This window comes from Brachypodium distachyon, chromosome 1 (genome assembly GCF_000005505.3).
Source record: "Brachypodium distachyon strain Bd21 chromosome 1, Brachypodium_distachyon_v3.0, whole genome shotgun sequence".
Classification (NCBI taxonomy): domain Eukaryota; kingdom Viridiplantae; phylum Streptophyta; class Magnoliopsida; order Poales; family Poaceae; genus Brachypodium; species Brachypodium distachyon.
The window spans coordinates 63,097,075-63,116,618 of record NC_016131.3 but is presented as its reverse complement, the minus strand read 5'-3'; the positions used below and the strand labels follow the sequence as shown (position 1 = coordinate 63,116,618).

General features: G+C 44.9%; 1 protein-coding gene across 3 annotated transcripts; it reads left to right on the top strand.

The window, feature by feature from the left end:
- The first annotated feature begins 13,605 nt into the window (after positions 1 to 13,605).
- On the top strand, positions 13,606 to 15,209 carry LOC100843020 (ricin B-like lectin R40G3). Of its 3 annotated transcripts, XM_024457315.1 has the most exons (4): positions 13,608 to 13,995; positions 14,063 to 14,404; positions 14,495 to 14,613; positions 14,695 to 15,209. In XM_024457315.1, the coding sequence occupies exons 2-4, from the start codon at positions 14,156 to 14,158 to the stop codon at positions 14,894 to 14,896; spliced, it is 570 nt and encodes a 189-aa protein (XP_024313083.1). In that variant the 5' UTR covers positions 13,608 to 13,995; positions 14,063 to 14,155; the 3' UTR covers positions 14,897 to 15,209. The 3 variants fall into 3 exon arrangements, with proteins under 3 accessions (XP_024313084.1, XP_024313083.1, XP_024313082.1); XM_024457316.1 differs by having other exon boundaries at positions 13,606 to 14,404; positions 14,507 to 14,613; XM_024457314.1 differs by having other exon boundaries at positions 13,609 to 14,404.
- Positions 15,210 to 19,544: the final 4,335 nt, after the last annotated feature.

Sequence of the window (19,544 nt, the reverse complement as noted above, 5' to 3'; positions counted from 1 at the left end):
CATCATTTGGATGTAAAATCTGTCTTTCTCAATGGGGAACTAGAGGAAGTTGTATTTGTTGCACAACCTCCAGGTTTTGAGGATAGAAGCAGTGAGAACAAGGTACTGAGACTGAAGAAAGCATTGTATGGGCTTCGTCAGGCTCCAAGAGCTTGGAATGTGAAATTAGATCAGACCCTCATATCACTTGGCTTTGAGAGAAGTCCTCTGGAACATGCACTCTACAAGCGAAATAATGGAAATGCTCGTTTGTTAGTAGGAGTATATGTAGAGGATCTCATAGTCATTGGATCTGATGGGAATGAGGTGCAAAAGTTCAAATTGCAGATGAAAGAGTTGTTTAGTATGAGTGATCTTGGGTTATTGACATACTACCTTGGCATAGAAGTGAAGCAAAGCAAAAAAGGCATCACATTGTGTCAGTCTAGTTATGCTAAGAAAATTCTTGAGAAGACTGGAATGACTACATGCAATGTGTCTCATATTCCAATGGAACCAAGAATGAAGCTGAGTAAAAATTGTGAAGGCTCATATGTTGATCCAACAACCTACAGAAGCTTGATTGGAAGTCTCAGATATCTGGTGAACACAAGACCAGACCTCTCCTATTCGGTTGGAATGGTAAGCCGATTTATGGAGAAGCCAAATTCCCAACATCTGGCTGCAGTGAAGCAAATCCTCAGATATATCAGTGGAACTCTGAATCTTGGGTGCATGTATGCAAGAGGAGAAGCTAGAAAACTCAGCTTGGTTGGATTCAATGATAGTGATCACGCTGGAGATATTGATGACAGAAAAAGCACAACTGGAATGGTATTTCTGCTTGGCAACAGCCTAATTGCCTGGATGTCCCAAAAGCAAAACGTGGTAGCATTGTCTTCATGTGAGGCAGAATACATTGCAGCTGCCACTACTGCTTGTCAAGCTGTGTGGCTAAAGAGGCTATTGGCAGAAATGGTGGAGAGAAAACCAGAGAAGGTGATGCTGTTTGTTGATAACATCTCAGCCATATCATTGAGCAAGAACCCCGTACACCATGATCGTATCAAGCATATAGATACTAGGTTCCATTTCATCAGAGAATGTGTGGAACAAGGGAAGGTGGGGGTGGAGCATGTGGCAACTGGGAACCAACTCACGGACCTCCTGACGAAGCCTTTGGGTCGTGAGAAGCTACAAGAACTTCGACTCAAGATGGGCGTGATAAGTGTTGAGAACACTGGCCAAGATTAAGGGAGAGAATTTTAATCTTGTCACATGTAACTTTATGAACTTTGACTTTGTGCACATCTGTTGTTGCACTGTTCTGGAATATGATGTATTGTATATGTTGTAATCACCCTGTACCAGATGTCCTCTCCATCTGTTGGAGGCATGGCAGCGTCGTGTGCTACGTGCGCACAGTAGAAGCTGCCGGAGTGGGTGGTGTCTATAACCAGCCACAAAACTGAGCTCTTGTACGTCGATGAGTTCAGTTGGAAAATAAGAAAAAAACGACGGCATGCGTTGCCTGGGAAAAACCAACTGTGAAGTGTTCATCTGTTCTTCCTCTCCTCCTGCTTTGTTTCTCTGAAATTTCGTCGAGTATCCTGTTTGCGTGTGTGAGTCCATCGGGTGAATAGCGAGAAAGTGTGCCTCCTTGCTGACATGCAGTATGTGCGGCCGCCCCAGGCCACAAAATTTTGGGCCCCCGCAAGGCCTCGTATGCTAGCTGTATATAGTACTCCTTCGGTCTCATAATATGAGGCAAGCACACATTTCTAGATTGCTAATTTATATAACTAAATATAAATTAAATAATTAAATAATTATATCATTAGAATGTTTTTTCGATAACGAATCTAATATATACTTTTTAAAAAAAATATACATATTTAACTAATCAAATTGAGGATCTAGGGATGCGTGCCAGCCACTGTGTGCAGTTGATTTACCTATGAAATACCCACAAATATAACACCATTAGATCTATTTTAGCACCATTCTTCTTTAGTTTCTGGCTCCGTCACTGTGCAGTTGCTTTACGTAAAATTGAACGTGTATATTAACCGGTTATCCAATTGACCAAGGAAATATCTAAGGAGAGAACGGAGATACTGAAAATACTGTAAGTTTTACTTCTTGATTTTCTTAATGGATAAATATAGCTGAAGGTGTTCTCCTGAGTCTTTTTTTTCTTGATCATGAATCCAAATGCGCGTACTTAGCGAAGCAAACTGGGGAAGTAGTCACTACGAAAAGGTACTATCGCCGACTCTTCACTTCAGTTTGACTTGAAAATTCTACGATTTTCACTTCTACGCTGCAAATCGAACAGCTACTACACAGTACAAGACGGCTACAATTATTCAAACAAAATTCCTATACTTATATAATCTCATACAGAGAGAAGAAAGAAAAGAAGAACTTAATTTATCATCTTAATCATGGTGGATACGCTAACCAAATCAGAGACAGCATTAAATTATCGAACGTTTTCTTTATCAAAAAGGCTTCACGTCGACACGACAGGTGCATTAGGCGTGGACTTTCTCGAGATAGAATCCAGAAGAACAATGAACTCACTGTAACTTTTGGCTCCGGGGCACTTTCATAATGATTAATCATTGATTGATTGTGGTACAATATACCTATACTACATTATAAATAAAATGCATATAACCTGTGTGCAACATGCAAGCATACATGTCAGTATTTACATGCATGATTGTTTATGCGCGCCGTTGAAGGTGTTAGAAGATTTGCCAAAAGAGAACACTTATGACTTGAGCATTACCAGACTCGTGTGCCTTATAGCTAGCAAAGTAGAAGGGTACTCATATCACATAATTAGTCAAATGGAGAGTAGATAGTTAGCTTCTGTTGTTACATTGGCAATGAGCGTTTCTTCTTCCTTTTATCTTTTGTCGTTACGTTGAATACACTGATCATATATAAGCTGTGCTCTTTAGCGAAAAAACAAATACAGTATAAGCTGTGCACGCGCGGTGGTCTCAGGCCATGTTTGTTTGGGCTTCTGCTTCAGCTTTTGGTGCTTCTAGCAATCTCAAAAGCACTTCTCCCATTTACACATGAAGCTGAGAAGCACCTCCGGACATGTTTTTCTACCAGAAGCACAAAAAACACGTCCGGAAGTGCTTCTCAGCTTCATGTGTAAACATGAGAAGTGCTTTTGAAATTGCTAAAAGCACCAAAAACTGAAACTGAAACCCAAACAAACAGGACCTTGAACGTGTTTATCTTCTGAGATTACTTTAGCAAACACTAAGCAAAGTCTGTGTATAAGAACTGTAGTATTTCCTGTTTCCTTCTCGATCGTTTTTACACGTCAGGGAACATGACATGCCCTACAAGGCTACAACTACAAGCTCCCCTAGACTGCCACAGTAAATTAAGAATATGTAGGAACTTCTCTTTTTTGAACTCTCATTTATTGAAACTTCTCAATTCAACCAAGAGTCATCGTCGTTTTCCTGCTGGAAACATGCACGAACATAAGCACGCAATGATTCTGCTAATCGATGGCTCATAATTGTGCGGCGTATACTGGGTTAATAAAACACGTCGGGAGTTCAATTAGTATCAAGTGATCGCAGGGTGTTACTCGACTAAAAAAATAGTGAACACAGGGTAGTATCAGTCATTCGCGGCAAAACAGAGTACTACTGCAACTTCATCAATGTCGCCTCCGACACACAACGTTCTCTGCAACGTGAGAGAATCAATGAATAGCACGGTCGCTAGAAAACCCTGCCTAAATTTACTCCCCGAGTTTTCTAAAGGAGGGTATCTTCCTTTGTTCTAATTTTTTTTTAAATAAGTTTTGCCATGTTTATCGACGAAGATATCAACATTCACAATAACAAATAAATATATTATGAAATATATTTTTAATAAAACTTGGTCAGCTTCATATAGTTTGAAGGACAAAACTAGGATGCCCTTCTTTACAAAACAGGAGAGTTCTATAAAAAAAACCTCGGTGAAGCACTCCATGCTCATCGGCACCTCAATCGCCAAACCCAGCGGCTGCATGCATACCAGTGATTTATAAGCACTAGCAGGTGTGACGTGCGTTTCTACGAATCAACAAAATCATAAGCTATTTTATTTTTCTGTGTACTAAGCCTGCCCATGGATACCCGACCTGAATGGCTGTAGGTTATGTGTCAACGTTTATGAAAATGGATATACCCGATGGGTATTATTCATGTGTAGGTTATGGATATAGATTTATACTCCGTAGTGAGGTTCTCGTGCGTTGCTACGGACAAAAAAAACGTATAGAGACATCAAATAAAATGATATATTATTTCTGAACATGATTGATAATCGTGTCATAACTGTTGTGAATAATTCTTGCTGAAATACTACATGTATCTAGACGCTTTTTAGGAATATATACGTCCATATTTGAGCAAATTTGAGACAAAAATTATGAGACTACATATGTTCAACATAGTGGAGTGCCCGTCCGTCCCCTCCCGGTTCTCTTTCCCGTCCGGCAAGGAGCCGTTGCAGAGGGTCTGACCGCTGACCGAGTTGGAGCAGGAGAAGCGGGCGCGGGGGCTAAGGTGCAGAGCACAGGAGCTGCTGGGGCGAGGCGGCGGAGGGACAGCCAGCGAGGAGAAGGCTGACGGGCTGCGGCTAGACGTAGGAGGAGGCCGACGGGCGGCTGTCAAATCCGTTGCTCATCCTTGACGCCAGTGCAACTTTCCTCTCCACCCACGGCAGAGGGAGTGGCTTCTTTCGGGGCTGCAATCGGCTGCATGGGGTGCGCAGGTGGTTGGCGGAGGCCGGGAACGGGTCCGACGACTGGCGGCGGTGGAGGTGGTGGGAGAGCAGGGGAAACGGGCGGCGGCTTTGCTCGGAGGCGGGCACGCCCCACGCATCGGGCTTGGGCTTGGTTGTGAACGGAGGAATTGTGAATAAGACGGGAGGGATAGAAAATAACGTGCAGTGGCATATTGGTTGTAATTTAATCGAAGTTGACTCACGGAGCCCAACCATCACCGCCAACTCCAACTTAATCAATTATTATTATCTATTAAATTGGAGTTGGCGGTGATGGTTGGGCTCCGCAAATCAACTTCATTAAAAATTGCCCGTTATTTTCTCTTCCTCCCGTCTTATTCACGATTCCTTCATCAGACGAGCAAACCCAAGACCACCAAGCCTGATGCGTGGGGCGTGCCCGCCTCCGAGCAAAGCCGCCAGGGCGCCGCCCGCTTCTCCTACTCTCCCACCACCGTCACCGCCGCCAGCCGTTGGACCCCTTCCCGGCCTCCGTCAACTACTTGCGCACCCCTTTGCAGCCAATTTCAGCCACTGGAGGAAGCTGCTCCCTCTGCTGCGGGTGTAGAGGAAGGTTGCGCTGGTGCCAAGGCTGAGCAGCGGATCTGACAGCCGCCCGTCAACCTCCTCCTCCTCTGTCTGGCCGCCGTCTGTCGGCCTTCTCAAAATAAAATATGACATAATACTTGTATCGCTAGATTCGTTATTAAAAGTACTTCATAATACTTGTGGTTTCACGACATACAAACCACACCTTAACATAGTAATTTGTGGTCAAAGCTTTGTCTTAACGGAAGCTAATATGACTTATGTCAAGAAACATAGGGAGTATATCCATAATCCACACATGAATAACGGGACGATCCATTGGGTATATCCATAGGCATAAATGTTAACACATAGCCTAACCATCCAGGTCGAATATCAATGGGCAGGCTTATTCAAAAAAAGAATAGCTTGTGGTTTTGTTGACCCGTAGCAATGCGCACGGGCACAGCTGCTAGTAGATAGTAATAGATAAGTTTTGACGGTCTTGTTAATTCCTGGACTAAACCGACTTCAAGTGCAATCTAACTTCTAAGTGCTATTTGCATCATAATATAGGAGTATTTAAACTCGTGGATAACTTATGTCAATTTGTTTTTGTGTAGTCAACGGGGGAAAAGGCTCCCCGGCTACCTGAGTATATTAATTCAAATGAACCGGACGAATACAGAATCCGAGAAGGAATTCCTATGAGTCCGAGTTACTTAAGTCAATTAAACCACCAAAGGATGAAACTGAAGGTCTTTGGAAATAAAAGAGTACAAGGAGCAAATAAAAAACAAAGATGTGAGTGATAGGAAAACTAAGAGTCTCCACAATGTATGTAGGTGTGCCAAATAGTTATTTTGGCATTTGGCACCCCTAAACACCACTGGCAGACCAGCGCCAAATTCCAAAAATTTGGAACCGGAGCAAGTAGCTGCTCCGGTGCCAAATGCAACGAGGGAATAAAAAAATCCTCGGATTATCATCCCCATCTCTCGCGCCATTGCATGGAACCGGAAGGACAGAGGAGAAGGTTGATAGCACTGTCGCAAGCGGGCTCTCGGCGGCGGCCCGATGCCGACGGGCGGAGTTCTCGGGTGACGGCCCGATGCAGATGGGCGGAGTGGCGGCTGTCCGATGCCGATGGCAGCCATCAGTGGGGGTGGCGGCGAGTTCTCTAGTGCAGCAGATGGGAGGAAGAGCAGCAGCCCTGGAATTTGTTAGCTCCATCGTGTTCTTTGGATGGAAGATGGGGACATGGGGAGATCCGTAGATGGGAAGCAGGAGGGTGAGCGGTTGAGGAAGAAGAGAGGAAAGTGGGGTGCGGTGGATTTGTTTGGTAATTTATTTCCTTGTGGGTCCCATCCGCATACCAATTTAGTGTCATCTACACAGCAGGAAATTTGGAATTTAGCACCCAAATTATTTGGATCTACGTGGTCAATTTGATATTTGACACGCTGTGATGCCCTAAGAGACATAAAAGCGTCGAGACTAAGAAAGCCAAAACCATGCATGAGAGAGGTTGGTGGTCGGGTCAGTGTCCCTCTCACATCTCAACAACGATCTGTTCCCTAGAAGCAGGATATGTGCAGACAATGCTCTCAAATTGCACTAAGCAAGGGGTCACTAGCTAGCTACATCTTGTTCGTGGTATGGTCAGCAATATCTGCTTGACCTGCTCACCCATGCTCGCCAAACTACGTGGAACCTTTTAGCTTCTGTTTTGGACGCGACTTTGCAACTGGATGTTATCTCCTTGTCAGTAGTTCAGCTAGCATAGCATGCACCAGCTGCTCTCGGTCGTGGTTTGTAGAATGGGTACGTAGCTTAGGCTAGCATGCATGTAGGAGTAGCTTGTTACACGTCAGGTTTATGGGCATACCATGTAGAAACTCTAGCAGTCCCACGCGGTACTAGATGATGATAAAGGAAGGCCGATGATGAGGCATATCTAGTTGAAAGTAGTCAAACCAAGAAGAAACACGCCTATAGAGGGGGTATCCTATATGTCTCATGTCTTTTTGGAAAAAAATATTAGGCAAATTTGGTTACAGGTTAGTAGTAACTGTATAAATGTTGTTAGGCATGCTAATGGGATCTCAAGTCTTTCTGCAATCATCCCTTGCACATTAATTAACTGCCAGCGCTGTTTTTGTTCGAAGCTGGTCGAAATTAGCATCAACCTACTCTGAATAAGTTAACTTTTTGTTGATGTTTACAATGGAATCACATTGTCTCTTATATATAGAAAAGGAGGTCTTTATAATTTTATTGGCATACCATATATCAAATTGCAGAGTCATATCAAATTGATACAACTACACAAAATCAAAACACTCGGCCTTTGTATTACAAGATGCATGCAATCCAGAGATGACATATACAAAAAAGCAAAAGTCGGTCAAAAGGCTAGTGGCGGATCTAGAACTTTGGTCCTGGCTGGGATAGCAGCGGATGTTCGCATGGACATCGAGCCAAGTTTTTTTTTAAATAGAAAACTATGTTATATGGGCTGGGTGGAAAGTTCCATGTGGGCTGAGGCCCATCCTTGTCCACACTATAAGGGCATCTCTAATGGTAGTCGATGTTTCGATACTGATTTTTTTTTCTTTCCTTTTCAATATGTTTTCTCTTTCTTGATGGATACACATGTCATCTTCTCTTTTTACTTGTGATATGTATTGTTCCTCCATATTGGTTAATACTTTCTTAGTACCTGTGTAGTACCTATTGTTGAAATGCCCTAAATATGCCTAAAACGGTGATCAAACTATCATTATTGCGATGAATCGTCGATCCCAAGATTACGTCCCCATCCATGTGGGGAGAACATCTCCATGGTCACCGCTCCACCTAAGTAATAGTCGCCAGGAGAACCTCGTTGTTTGTCGGGCGATGTATCATAGATGAAAAGCTGGCAACGTGTAGATAGGTACGTTTTTTTCAAAAAAAAAAAGGGATAAACCGGCCTCTCATCGACCGATGCACACAATCATTGTACATATGTACGTAACATGCAGTGGATATGCAAAAACCTTCTTATTAGAAACAAAGTCATTTCCTAGACAACCAATGTGACCAATAGAGACCAATTGCCCTTACGAGGATCAACGATTGGAGCCTCCTTAGGCTGGTCATAGTGGGAGTAACAAAAGTGGTAACATAAGTGCCAACTAAGCAAATTTGGTGATGTGGCATGTTATTAATGAGGAGAGAGGGGTTTGTGGTAACTAGATATGTTACTATAACATCACACAAACCAAAGCAAGATGAGTCTACAACCTAATAAATGACACAATGCATGACACCACATATATGTTACTACCCACTATGAAGGTAGTAACTTAGAGTAGTAACAAAGACATGTTACTACTCTATGTTACCATGTACTATGACCAGCCTTATGACTATCCCGTGATCAATTGTCAAACATGTTGGTAACACTAAGTGGCCAACGAAAGTAGCAACCTAAATGGTCGATCATGTTGTGCTTGCAACCAGATGGTCAAAAATTAAATGTGTCACCTCTCGAATTGTATATCTTTGGTTAATACATGGCCTACATTTTGAAAACCGAAGAAATATATTTTTGGAGGCTCCTTAACCTTTCTATTTTATTTTTGGTTAATACCCGAGCAACCTTAATTCCCATGTGCTTTATTAGTCCTCACTCCTCAGTGTCACTTCATCGAGAGTAGTATGAAGCAACTAAGTAAACCGCTTCGTTGATGTAAGTTACTATTTGTGAGACTGATCCAGTCACCCAAACGAGCAAGTGCCTAGTACCACACAACTGGATCACTCGGTTCGGAGATCCTGTCCTGTCACACAGTACAGGATGCAAAGCCAGCATCCCAAGATCTCTCAAGAGATCACTGGACCAAGTCCAAGCCAGACACGGACAAGAAAGTGAGAAACGATCACATCCGAACCTTGGACCCAGTAGTGCAACCAGGAGAAAACAGCCACTGCCACTGGAATAGGGTCTTGCTCAGCCACAGTAGTTATGTGTGATTGCACGCAACGCACCAGCTGATCCGGCTGAAACATACCGAGGGAAAGACCGATCGCTGTGATCGTGTCGCGCTGCGGCAGGCTCGTGGCATTACATTAGCATGCGGAGTTGCCGGTCTGGTCGCGGTCGCTGGTTGGCATCATGGCATGCGAGGTGAGACGCCCGGCGGAACCGGGCAAGCCGTCGACCGACCGTTCCCTCCCACGCTGTAAAGTGCAGGTGGCATCGGGGTCTGGGTGTGTCTCCACGGCGCGGGACACGGCGGCAGGAGGCCCTTTTCGGCTCCGCCCTCGTGGTGATTTCTCCTTCTTGCTCCGTTCCTTCTTTTCATCCGTTCCCCGGAGTCAATCTGTGTCACAGGCTTTGCAGATAGCTGCCGCGCCTTTTCTGGCCGTGCTCCACCATGTGTGTTGCATTGAGTATTTGATAATTTGATCACCATGTGTTGCATTGAGAATTTGATTACTTACTCCGTGCTAGCAAAAGCCTACTCCATACCTGCCGTGGTGATGCCCATGTTTTTTTTTGGCAACTTAAACTTTTATATAAACTTTAAAGACACGTCACTGACAACAATGTGCAAGATTGCACATTTAGAGAGCCGAGAGCAGTTTTTACAGGACAAAATGAAGTATTATGACTTATGGCATGATGCCCATGCTTTGAAGTTGGCATGGATGGACACTCTTGATATCGGAGCAGGTCCCAAATTCCCATATGTGGTAAACATCCTGGTAAGAGAAGGTGACACACGTGTCCTGACAGTGTCCCAGGATTCCCTATTTGAGGTGCAGCAGCCAGCTTTGATATTTTGCAATGACGACAAAAGAGAAAATTGCACATTCCATTCATCTTTGGAAGGGTTGTTGCGGAGAACACCTACTCGACGATTTTTTTTGCGGAAAACACCTACTCGACATCTAATCCGTTGCGCAAAGGTCCTAATCCTCGTTTGGCCTCGTTAACTAGCTTTCTGACCAGTGGGGCCCACTAGTCGAAGACACGTTGGTACTTTCACCATTTACCTCCGGTCAACCCCCTGCTCCCGCCGCCCGCCGCCGAAACATCGGCAGCCCCCGCCGCGATGGAGGCCGCCGTCGACCTGCCCACCGCACTCGAGGGCTCCACCGGTCCCCTGGTTACCCCCGCCAGTGCTCCGGCGTCCCCTACGGCCAAGCTGCGCCCGTGCGCCCCAACGATTCTGACAGCCGCCGCCCCACCCACTATCGCCGTCACCGCCTCGAAGCCCAAGGTGCAGCGGTGGGTCGGGCTGGCACCGCCATCGACCGGCGCCCCATGACCCACCTCTGCGCCTATAGCCTCCTCCGCTCGACTCCGTGACCCTCGAAGCCACTGAAGGGGCGCGTAGAGATAAACAAAAAACTTTTCCTACGCGAACTCCCAAGATCTAGCCGAGGTAGAAGGCCACGAGGATTACCACTAGACGCGCAGTTGCGGATTATTGATGCGGCGCCTTGATGCAGTGCAGTCCCTCGATCCGATCCAGCCGATCCAATCCCGCGATCGTCGAAGTGCTGAACGTACAGCACCTCTGCCGGTATCCACACGTGCGAGGAGGAGCTCCGGCGGCGGACTGCTAGATCCGGTGCGACGGTTGAACTGAATCGGGCTAGGGTTCTCAACGCATGAGAGTGGAAAAAACCGTGCCCTTTAGGCATCCCACGCCCCTGCTTATATATCGAGTGGAAGTGGGCTCCAAGCCTTGTGGCCCATCCACCCTGCGAGTCCAACTCGCATTGTCAGCCCAATTCCAGTTCGGGTCCAACCCGACCAAATACTTGCTCCCGCTCTTAAGTGTGTGACCCCACAGGCTCATGGCGACTTGGACACGATTGGAGTCCGACTCACAATCGATCAATCGGTAGCGGCTCCTAGCAGAACGTGCCGACTCCCAAGTACCATCGAGTCATGACGACGTACCTTCCAATGTGACATACGTCTTAGTCCCTTTTTGCCTCACGATATACCTTGTCGAACTATAGGCGATTAATCGTCATCCCTTTAATAGTTCAACTCTCTTCTCGATCTGTGATATACGATTCATCCGACTAACTCTTAGTCGATCGACCCGGTTAACAATTAACCAAGTCGCGCATGGCCATGCTTCCCGAATCATATCACTCGAGAGGGCCCAGAGAATATCTCTCCAGTCGGAGGGGCAAAATCCCATCTTGGTTATCCACATCACACAGCTTGATTCTCAGTCAACCCGAACTCTGCCTTTATAACTGCCCTGTTACGGAACAACGTTTGACAGAACCTAAGTTGGTGATCCACAACTCGGATTGTGCGATAACCTCAGGTCTAAGGATTACATTGATTGAGACATGCAAATGACGACCTACTCGTTGCATCTCAATATGGGTCAGTCCGACTCGCTAAACTCTTTAGCCGAGTCCGTGTAAGCTGGAATGACATCACCATGCCCATGACAAGTGAAACCGAGTCATCAGCCAACTTTCACATTAGTCTAGGTTATGTGTCCAGCACAACCTCAATGACTAAGGACAATTTAGTATGAACAACATGAATACATAGTTCCACAATCAAATCACATATTCAATGATACATATCAGATGTTCAAACAAGGACAACTCAATAATATTTATGAATACATTGGGAATTACATCATACATGATTGCCTCTAGGGCATATTCCCAACAGCCACTTCCTCGAGCAGGCGCGAGCAGCGGCGCTGCAGGGCGAGCAAATGCGTGTCTCTGACTAGTGGACCCCACCGGTCAGAAAGCAAGTTAACGAGGCCAAATGAGGATCAGGACCTTTGCGCAACGGATTAGACATTGAGTAGGTGTGTTCCGCAAAAAAGTCATCGAGTAGGTGTTTTCCGCAACAACCCTCCCAAAAATGAGTGGAATGTGCAATTTCCTCAACGAGAATAACTCGTTCAATGAGCTATGTCTCTCCTTTTCTTAGAAAGATAACCAGTTATGGGACGTTTGATCCCCGGTGGGTAGCAGTAAAATCACCACACTAACCACCCAATCAATAGTTGTTTCTATTCACTCTCTTTTCTTTCTTTCCTCAACCAACAATTTTCAAATAATCAAATAAGAGTCGTCCTTCAGATGCCCTTAATAAAAACAGAAAAATTCACATTATGCACGAGAAGTAGACACTCATGAAAGCAATGAAGTTGCTTCCAATACAGAAAGAAAGCAGTAGAAGTTTTTTTTTGTTTTCTTTAAATGAATTGTAACAAATTCACAACGGTGCTAACCAGCCCACAAGCCCACAACACACGCGGTACGGCGGTCATCATTGCACGCTTATTCAATGTTCTTGTGCCTTCATGCTCCCGGCTTTTACAGAACAAATTTTTCGATAACAACTATTGATCATCTATTTTGAGAAATATGTTCATCAGTCTTATGAAAAATCATTTAAAAATTTCTGATATCATATCTTCAGCTCAGGAAGGAAGAAGAATTAAAATAAAAAAAAGAGAAATGACCAGTGTATTTATCATAAGCAGCAGTGAACAATATTACGTTCACAATGAAAAAAATAAAAAGAAACAAAAATTCAGAGCAAGGAGAAGAGTCCTAACCAACATTTCTTTAGGGAATACATCCTAACCAACCTGCTGTCCACAAATAAGTGTACGTGTGAAATTTTTAAAAAAAATTAAGAAGTGAGATAGAAAATGCATTTGGAAGGTGCCACGTGCCAACCGCCATTTCTCTCATTGTGGACGGAGTGACTATATATAGTCTGTTTTTTAGGGAATTAGTCTGTTTTTTTTGGGAATCTGTAGTATGTTTTTGTCACCATCGATATTTTTGTTTTTGAGAGGATGTTACCATCGATATTGTCATCTTATCTACCGTATACTTTCGAATGGGCCGCCCACGTACGAAAAGCTGGGCTGAAAAGAGACATCTTATCTCGTTACGGCCTAGCAAAACCATAATGATATCGGTTCAGCATTTCACGACGCGAAGAGGAATTAGAAGAGCAGCTGTAAAAAAAAAAAGAGGAATTATAAGAGCACTAAAAAAAAGAGCACTTTCAAGTGCCAGCTTTGAATGACCACGACGGTACAGTTTTCCATGTCTCGGGAGCACGAACCGTTACGACGTCGATTCATTCCTCTTTCTTTCAAAAAAAAAAACGTCGATTCATTCCAGAAAAAATAGTGCTGCTTCAACTTCTAATCGCTGTCGATCCACATACTCCAACAGTATAAAAGCGGTAGAGGGGCCATCTGTTCGTAATCGCTCGCAATCCACGGCCGCAGCCCGCAGGTACCATGGCTTACACGTTAAGGATCCGTTGCCGTGCTTCTGACGACCACAGTCTCGCAATCGTTGATGGCGAAGTGATCCTCACAAACGCCGACCCGAACGACGACCGTCAGGCAAGAAATGCTCTTCTCTGCTTAGTCACACGTCCGTTTCTTACTTGGCTATGCCATGCATGCGTGATTTGTTTTCTGTGTGCACGTCCGTTCTGTGCATTCCCTTTCCCTCCCACCACCTTTGATGTAGCTCTGGTACAAGGACGTGAGGTACGCTGAGGGCCTCAAGGATGAGGCGGGCAGCCCAGCGTTTGCCCTCGTGAATAAAGCGACCGGAGATGCCCTGAAGCACTCCTTCGGCTACAACCTACCAGTAAGCCAAATTGCTCCCCGCATTTCCGTGAGATCGATTCAATTATGTTCCATGATTTTCTCTACAGGTCCGTGCCATAAAGTTCGACCCGGGGTATCTGGACGAGTCGGTCCTGTGGGCCGAAAGCGAGGATCTGGCCGACGGCTTCCGGCGGATCCGCATGGTCAACAACACGGACTACATCTTCGACGCGGAGAAGGCCATCCCTCGGTACGGCGGCGTGCGTGACGGCACGCGGCTCATCCTTTACCGCTGGAACGGCGGCAAGAACCAGCTGTGGGAGATCGCCCCCACGGCAGAGCGCGCGCAGCACGTCCGGATAGTTTGTCAGTGCAACCAGGACCTGAGCCTCGCTGTTCGTGACGGCACCGCCGTCCTCGCCCGCACCGACCACGAGGAGGAGACCCAGGTCGGTCGCTTAATTAACTCGCGCTCTGTATGCATTTTGGCACAGCGTACGTTGTTACTCATGTCTTGTTGCTTCTTCTTTTCCGCCTAGTGTTGGATCCAGAGCTTTCGGAACACTGGACGCGTGACGGACCAGGAGGGCCACCGGCCGTTTGCGCTGGTGAACAGAGCGACCGGGGAGGCGCTCAGACGCCCTCGTGCCACCAGTCGGTACGGTCGTTTCCTACAACTTGCAATGCATCAAATTTGTGTCTTCGAGCATACATGCATTGACCGTGTGTACGTCCGTAGATTCAAGTCGTCGGCTACAGCCCGGACTCGGTCGACGTGGCGCTTCTGTGGACGCGGAGCGACGACCTTGGAGAAGGGTTCCATTACATCCGGAGCGTCAGCCACATCGGTTTTGTACTGGATGCGTCAGAGGGCGGGCCTGAATCCGGAGGGGCGCATGACGGCACGTCTGTCATCTTATTCTCGGCCCACGCTGGCGTAAATCAGAAGTGGAAGGTGCTGCCGTTTCATTGATGAGTTTGTTGCTCCACTGTTTGCTTAAATTTAGTCGTAAACTATTGGTTTGTTTTGGCCTTGTGACCGCATGCATGGATTGACATCGATCTGTGTGACTGTGTCTGCACTCTGCTTATGTTAATGTTTACCACTCGGCGTAACTCGGTGAGATTCGGAGGAAGTTTTGCTTGATGATCTGCTGAATTACCTCTGATGAATAAGATAGACCAGTCTCCTTATTTCTTGGCAGATATTGTACTGACAGATTCTATTATATACTAAAAGCAATATGAGGGATACCGAGTGAAGCCTCCACGTTGATCCACGTCACCCCAATTATTTTTGACTGTTGGATATGAGATTAACAGTCTTGAAACCGTTACATGTCAGGCCACCTTAGTACGTTAAGGATGTTAGATCATTGCCATCGCTAGATCTGAACCGTTAGGTTTCCTTAATCCATCCAATCTTGCCTGCGCCGTAGTCCTGCCCATCGCCATGCTAGATCTGAACCGTAAGATTTCTTTAATCCATCCAACCCCACACACGAATATTGATCATCGTTGTGCCGTGTCGTGCCGTCTCCTGCCTATCTCCATGCTGTGCCGCTGCCGCCGGCAAATCCTCCGCTCTCATCCTTCAAACTGCAGCTGGGAATCTTTTGTCATCTAACCCGGAATTGAGAATTGATTAGTGATTCTTTGCCCTCTATATTTCATCCTCCAAGATTGATTTGCAGGTATGTCCAGCCCAGCTTCCCACTACCTTTTTTTTCCCCACACGATCAATCAAGACACAAACTATATATCCTCTACCTCTCCTTAAATCATCTTTGCCTCATAGGCAATCACCGCCATGAACTCATGCCCGTCCTCTCTGTTCTGACCACCATCGACGGCAGCCCATCTCCATCGTCTCAACCTTAGCCCTGCCCAATATAAATCCCCAGAATACAGGGAAACATGCTTCTTCCATGGTTAGATAGTTATACTGAAGAATTACTAGGAGCTGACAGGAGTACAACTTTCTGGACAGAGCAAAGCTGCAAAACCATTCCAGTGAGGTTCTGCGTATCTTCACAAGCAAAGCTCACATCACCGTCAGTGCTGCATCAGTGCATGCGCCTATTCAGTGTGAAAGGGTGCTACCAGAACATATTACATGTCTCATTGAGTACTTATGGAGCCTCCTTTGCTTGGTCTTCAGTGATTTCCAAGTGTTCTTTGGCATAATCAAGACGAGTGTATGACTATATGCAGAACCAGGTGATTCTCCGCGCGTTGCCGTGAAAAATTCTATTTGCATATTTGTAAAATTGATGTTGAATCATGTGCATTTTTGTAGCCAAAATTGATGTTACGAACACATAATAATAAAATGATCAAATTCAAAAGAAATATGATGATAATAAAATGATCAAATGAAACATAAATATGAATATTGTAGAACCATGGTACTTGTGAAATTTTTAGGTGAAAAGTATTAGGTGATAAAAAACTGAATTGTATAAGGTGTCACCAGAATGAATTACTTGTCGGGTTGCATGTCGTGCATGATGTGGATGGTGATGTGGGTGAAAAGTTTTAGGTGATAAAATTGAAATGTATAAGGTGTCACCAAAATGAATTGATTGTCGGGTTGCATGATGTGGACACCTTGCATGTGTAGTTTGCAAACACTAAATGCACCTTAGTGGGGATGTGGATGCATGGTGAGGTGGATGATGATGTGGACACTTTGCATGTCAAACTTGCAAACATTTAATGAAGATATTGAGGGTCAACTTTATAGATTATATAGATATAGATATAGATGAGTTTGCAGTGATCGTTCATTTGTTGTGCCGCACCGCCGCTGCTGTGATCAGACACCCCAGTGCCATTGGCCGTGATCCGTGGTCGTCGAGATGCCATCAGGTCCCTGCTGCGGTGATCCAAGGTCGCCACAATGCTCTATCAGCCGTCGTCGGACGCCACCTCGCTCGCTCGCTGCACCGTGTGCCCGCTCTCAAGGAATGCTTTGCCGCATCATCTGTCCAAAATAATAATTAAATATTAAATGCACCTGGACAGAAAGATCCTACGAAGCTTTACTGTTCCTGGGATTGGCTTTGGGCCTTTCCTGCGCAGCTTAGGTGGAAGGCAAAGAAGGCCCCCTTCCGGGGGGGCCCGAGCCATCAGTGAGATACCACTCTGGAAGAGCTCGGATTCTAACCTTGTGTCAGACCTACGGGCCGAGGGACAGTCTCAAGTAGACAGTTTCTATGGGGCGTAGGCCTCCCAAAAGGTAACGGAGGCGTGCAGAGGTTTCCTCGGGCCAGACGGACATTGATCCTCGAGTGCAAAGGCAGAAGGGAGCTTGACTGCAAGACTCACCCGTCGAGCAGAGACGAAAGTCGGCCTTAGTAATCCGACGGTGCCGAGTGGAAGGGCCGTCGCTCAACGGATAAAAGTTACTCTAGGGATAACAGGCTGATCTTCCCCAAGAGTCCACATCGACGGGAAGGTTTGGCACCTCGATGTCGGCTCTTCGCCACTCGCATAAGTTCCTTATTGAAGCTTAACGCTTTTATATTGCAGATAATGTTAATAAAATACAAATCTATTGCTAAAAAACATAATGACAACCTAATCTACAATATAATTTGTTATTGAATAAATCTAATGATGCAGAATATTCCATCTTATCAATTCAGAAGATTTGTCTTCACGAAACAAATAAAAAAGCTATACACATTTTGGTTAAGTAAAATATATAAGAAATCAAATATTTCATTATACAAGTCTTGCCGCGCAATCTGCGCGGGTCAACCTAATTATTTCTAGCCGTTAGATATGAGAATATGAGATCTACGAGTCCTCGGAGGTGGTGCAGAGGGTACGTGGCGGAGGAACGGAGGAGATGCAGGGCCGCGAGCGAAGGTGGTGCAGTGGGGCGTTGGCGGAGTTGTGGTCTGAGGATTTGATGGGAAAGTGAGGTTGGGGAATAAGATATTAGGAAAATGAGTAATTAATCCAGTCTATTGTGGGTCCCATCTATGTGCAAGTTTGACATCATCTGCACTGCTGGAAACCTAAAATTTATTATCAATGCCAAAATGGACCTATGTGGCAAATTTGGCTTTTGGCACGCCATGAAAGCCCTTAGGTACACAAATCTCATGTCTTCGATTTTTGAATTAAAGATACGATTCGAACAAAATCCAATATCAGTAAATTATACTCACTCTATCCAGATTTATAATACCTGCATTGAATTTTGTGTCAAATTTTGACGAACAATTACACAAATAAAAATGTAGGTATATGAACGTTATACTATTGATCGAGTTTTTTAATACGAATACAACGATATCTTCTTTTTGTCGCAATAACGTCGTATTACCAAGTAAAGTTTCGCCAAAGTCCTTATAAAATCTTGTGCAGTCCTTATAAATCCAACCGGAGGGAGTATACTAGTATGTTAGGGAATTAAAAGAGGTATAAAATGAAAAAGTCATCAGCACACGTACAAAAAATAAATAAAACAACGATAATCAGGTCTAGCCCACGCATTTCGTGCGGACCAATCTATTATATACTAAAAGTAATATGAGAGATACCGAGGGGAGATTCCACGTTGATCCGCATCATCAGAGTTATTTACATCGTCAGATCTTATAACCAATGGTCAAGATTAAGTTAATGGGTATATGGATCCCACGTCCGACAAAGAGTCCACCTATGTTAAATAAATCACAACCATAGGATCGATCTCTAAACAGATATTGACCCACCCTCTTATACCACCGCATAACCTCTTCTCGGCCCGGCATCACTCATAGCTGATACTGAATTGATGAAGGCTTAATCGTGAGCAGCGGAGACACGGCGCTGGCCAATGTTCAGATTGCGTTTCGATCAACTCGCACGGGCGTACTTCTCGCCATGCGCGCGTCACGGCCGCTGGCCCGCTGCCATTGCCGTTGCTCACAACTCCCAGTGAATCTATCCAATACTATACTCAAGACCAGGACTAGCAACGGATGACATAAGAGACAAGCAGCTGATAGCTGGACTGATGCACGCATACATAGGTGCGGATTTAAACTGACAGATAACCCGACCGACAACGTAAATCAAGAGGTGCGTATTGAGACAAATATTCAGTCATACATGCATGAATATACTCTTGCAATTTCAGTATAGCTAATTCAAACCAAGCTCTTTGTTTTTCTAATCTTTCTTAGTTGGTGAAATCTATCTTCTATTTCTATCTATCATTTATCTACTATATAAAAAGCATTATGAGGGGTACTGAGGGGATGATTCATGCTCATGACCGTTAGATTTTATGTTAGATTTTATATCTGATCATTAAGATTTAACGCGGTGTGGGTCATGGACAAAATATCAAAGTGGCTTGAGGCTCACATAGACCCAATATGATAAATAAGCCAAATATTTATTTGGTGTGGCTATATCTCAGTCGCCTCATTTCTAAGCAAAATGCTTAAATCTCAGTTGACGTATCATACCGTTAGATTAAGATCCGAGTGTCATTTCAACTCACTCATCTCCCATGTGTTGCAAATTGATTAACATTTAACGGCCAAACACGTCGACTTATCTCTAACTAAAAAACCGGCGATTTCT

Bases quoted from the DNA above. Each gene is read 5' to 3' on its own strand.
- LOC100843020 (XM_024457315.1), top strand. From the start codon at position 14,156: ATGGTCAACAACACGGACTACATCTTCGACGCGGAGAAGGCCATCCCT. The intron at 14,405-14,494 runs GTCGGTCGCTTA...TTTTCCGCCTAG, and splicing joins ACCACGAGGAGGAGACCCAG to TGTTGGATCCAGAGCTTTCG. The intron at 14,614-14,694 runs GTACGGTCGTTT...GTACGTCCGTAG, and splicing joins CGCCCTCGTGCCACCAGTCG to ATTCAAGTCGTCGGCTACAG.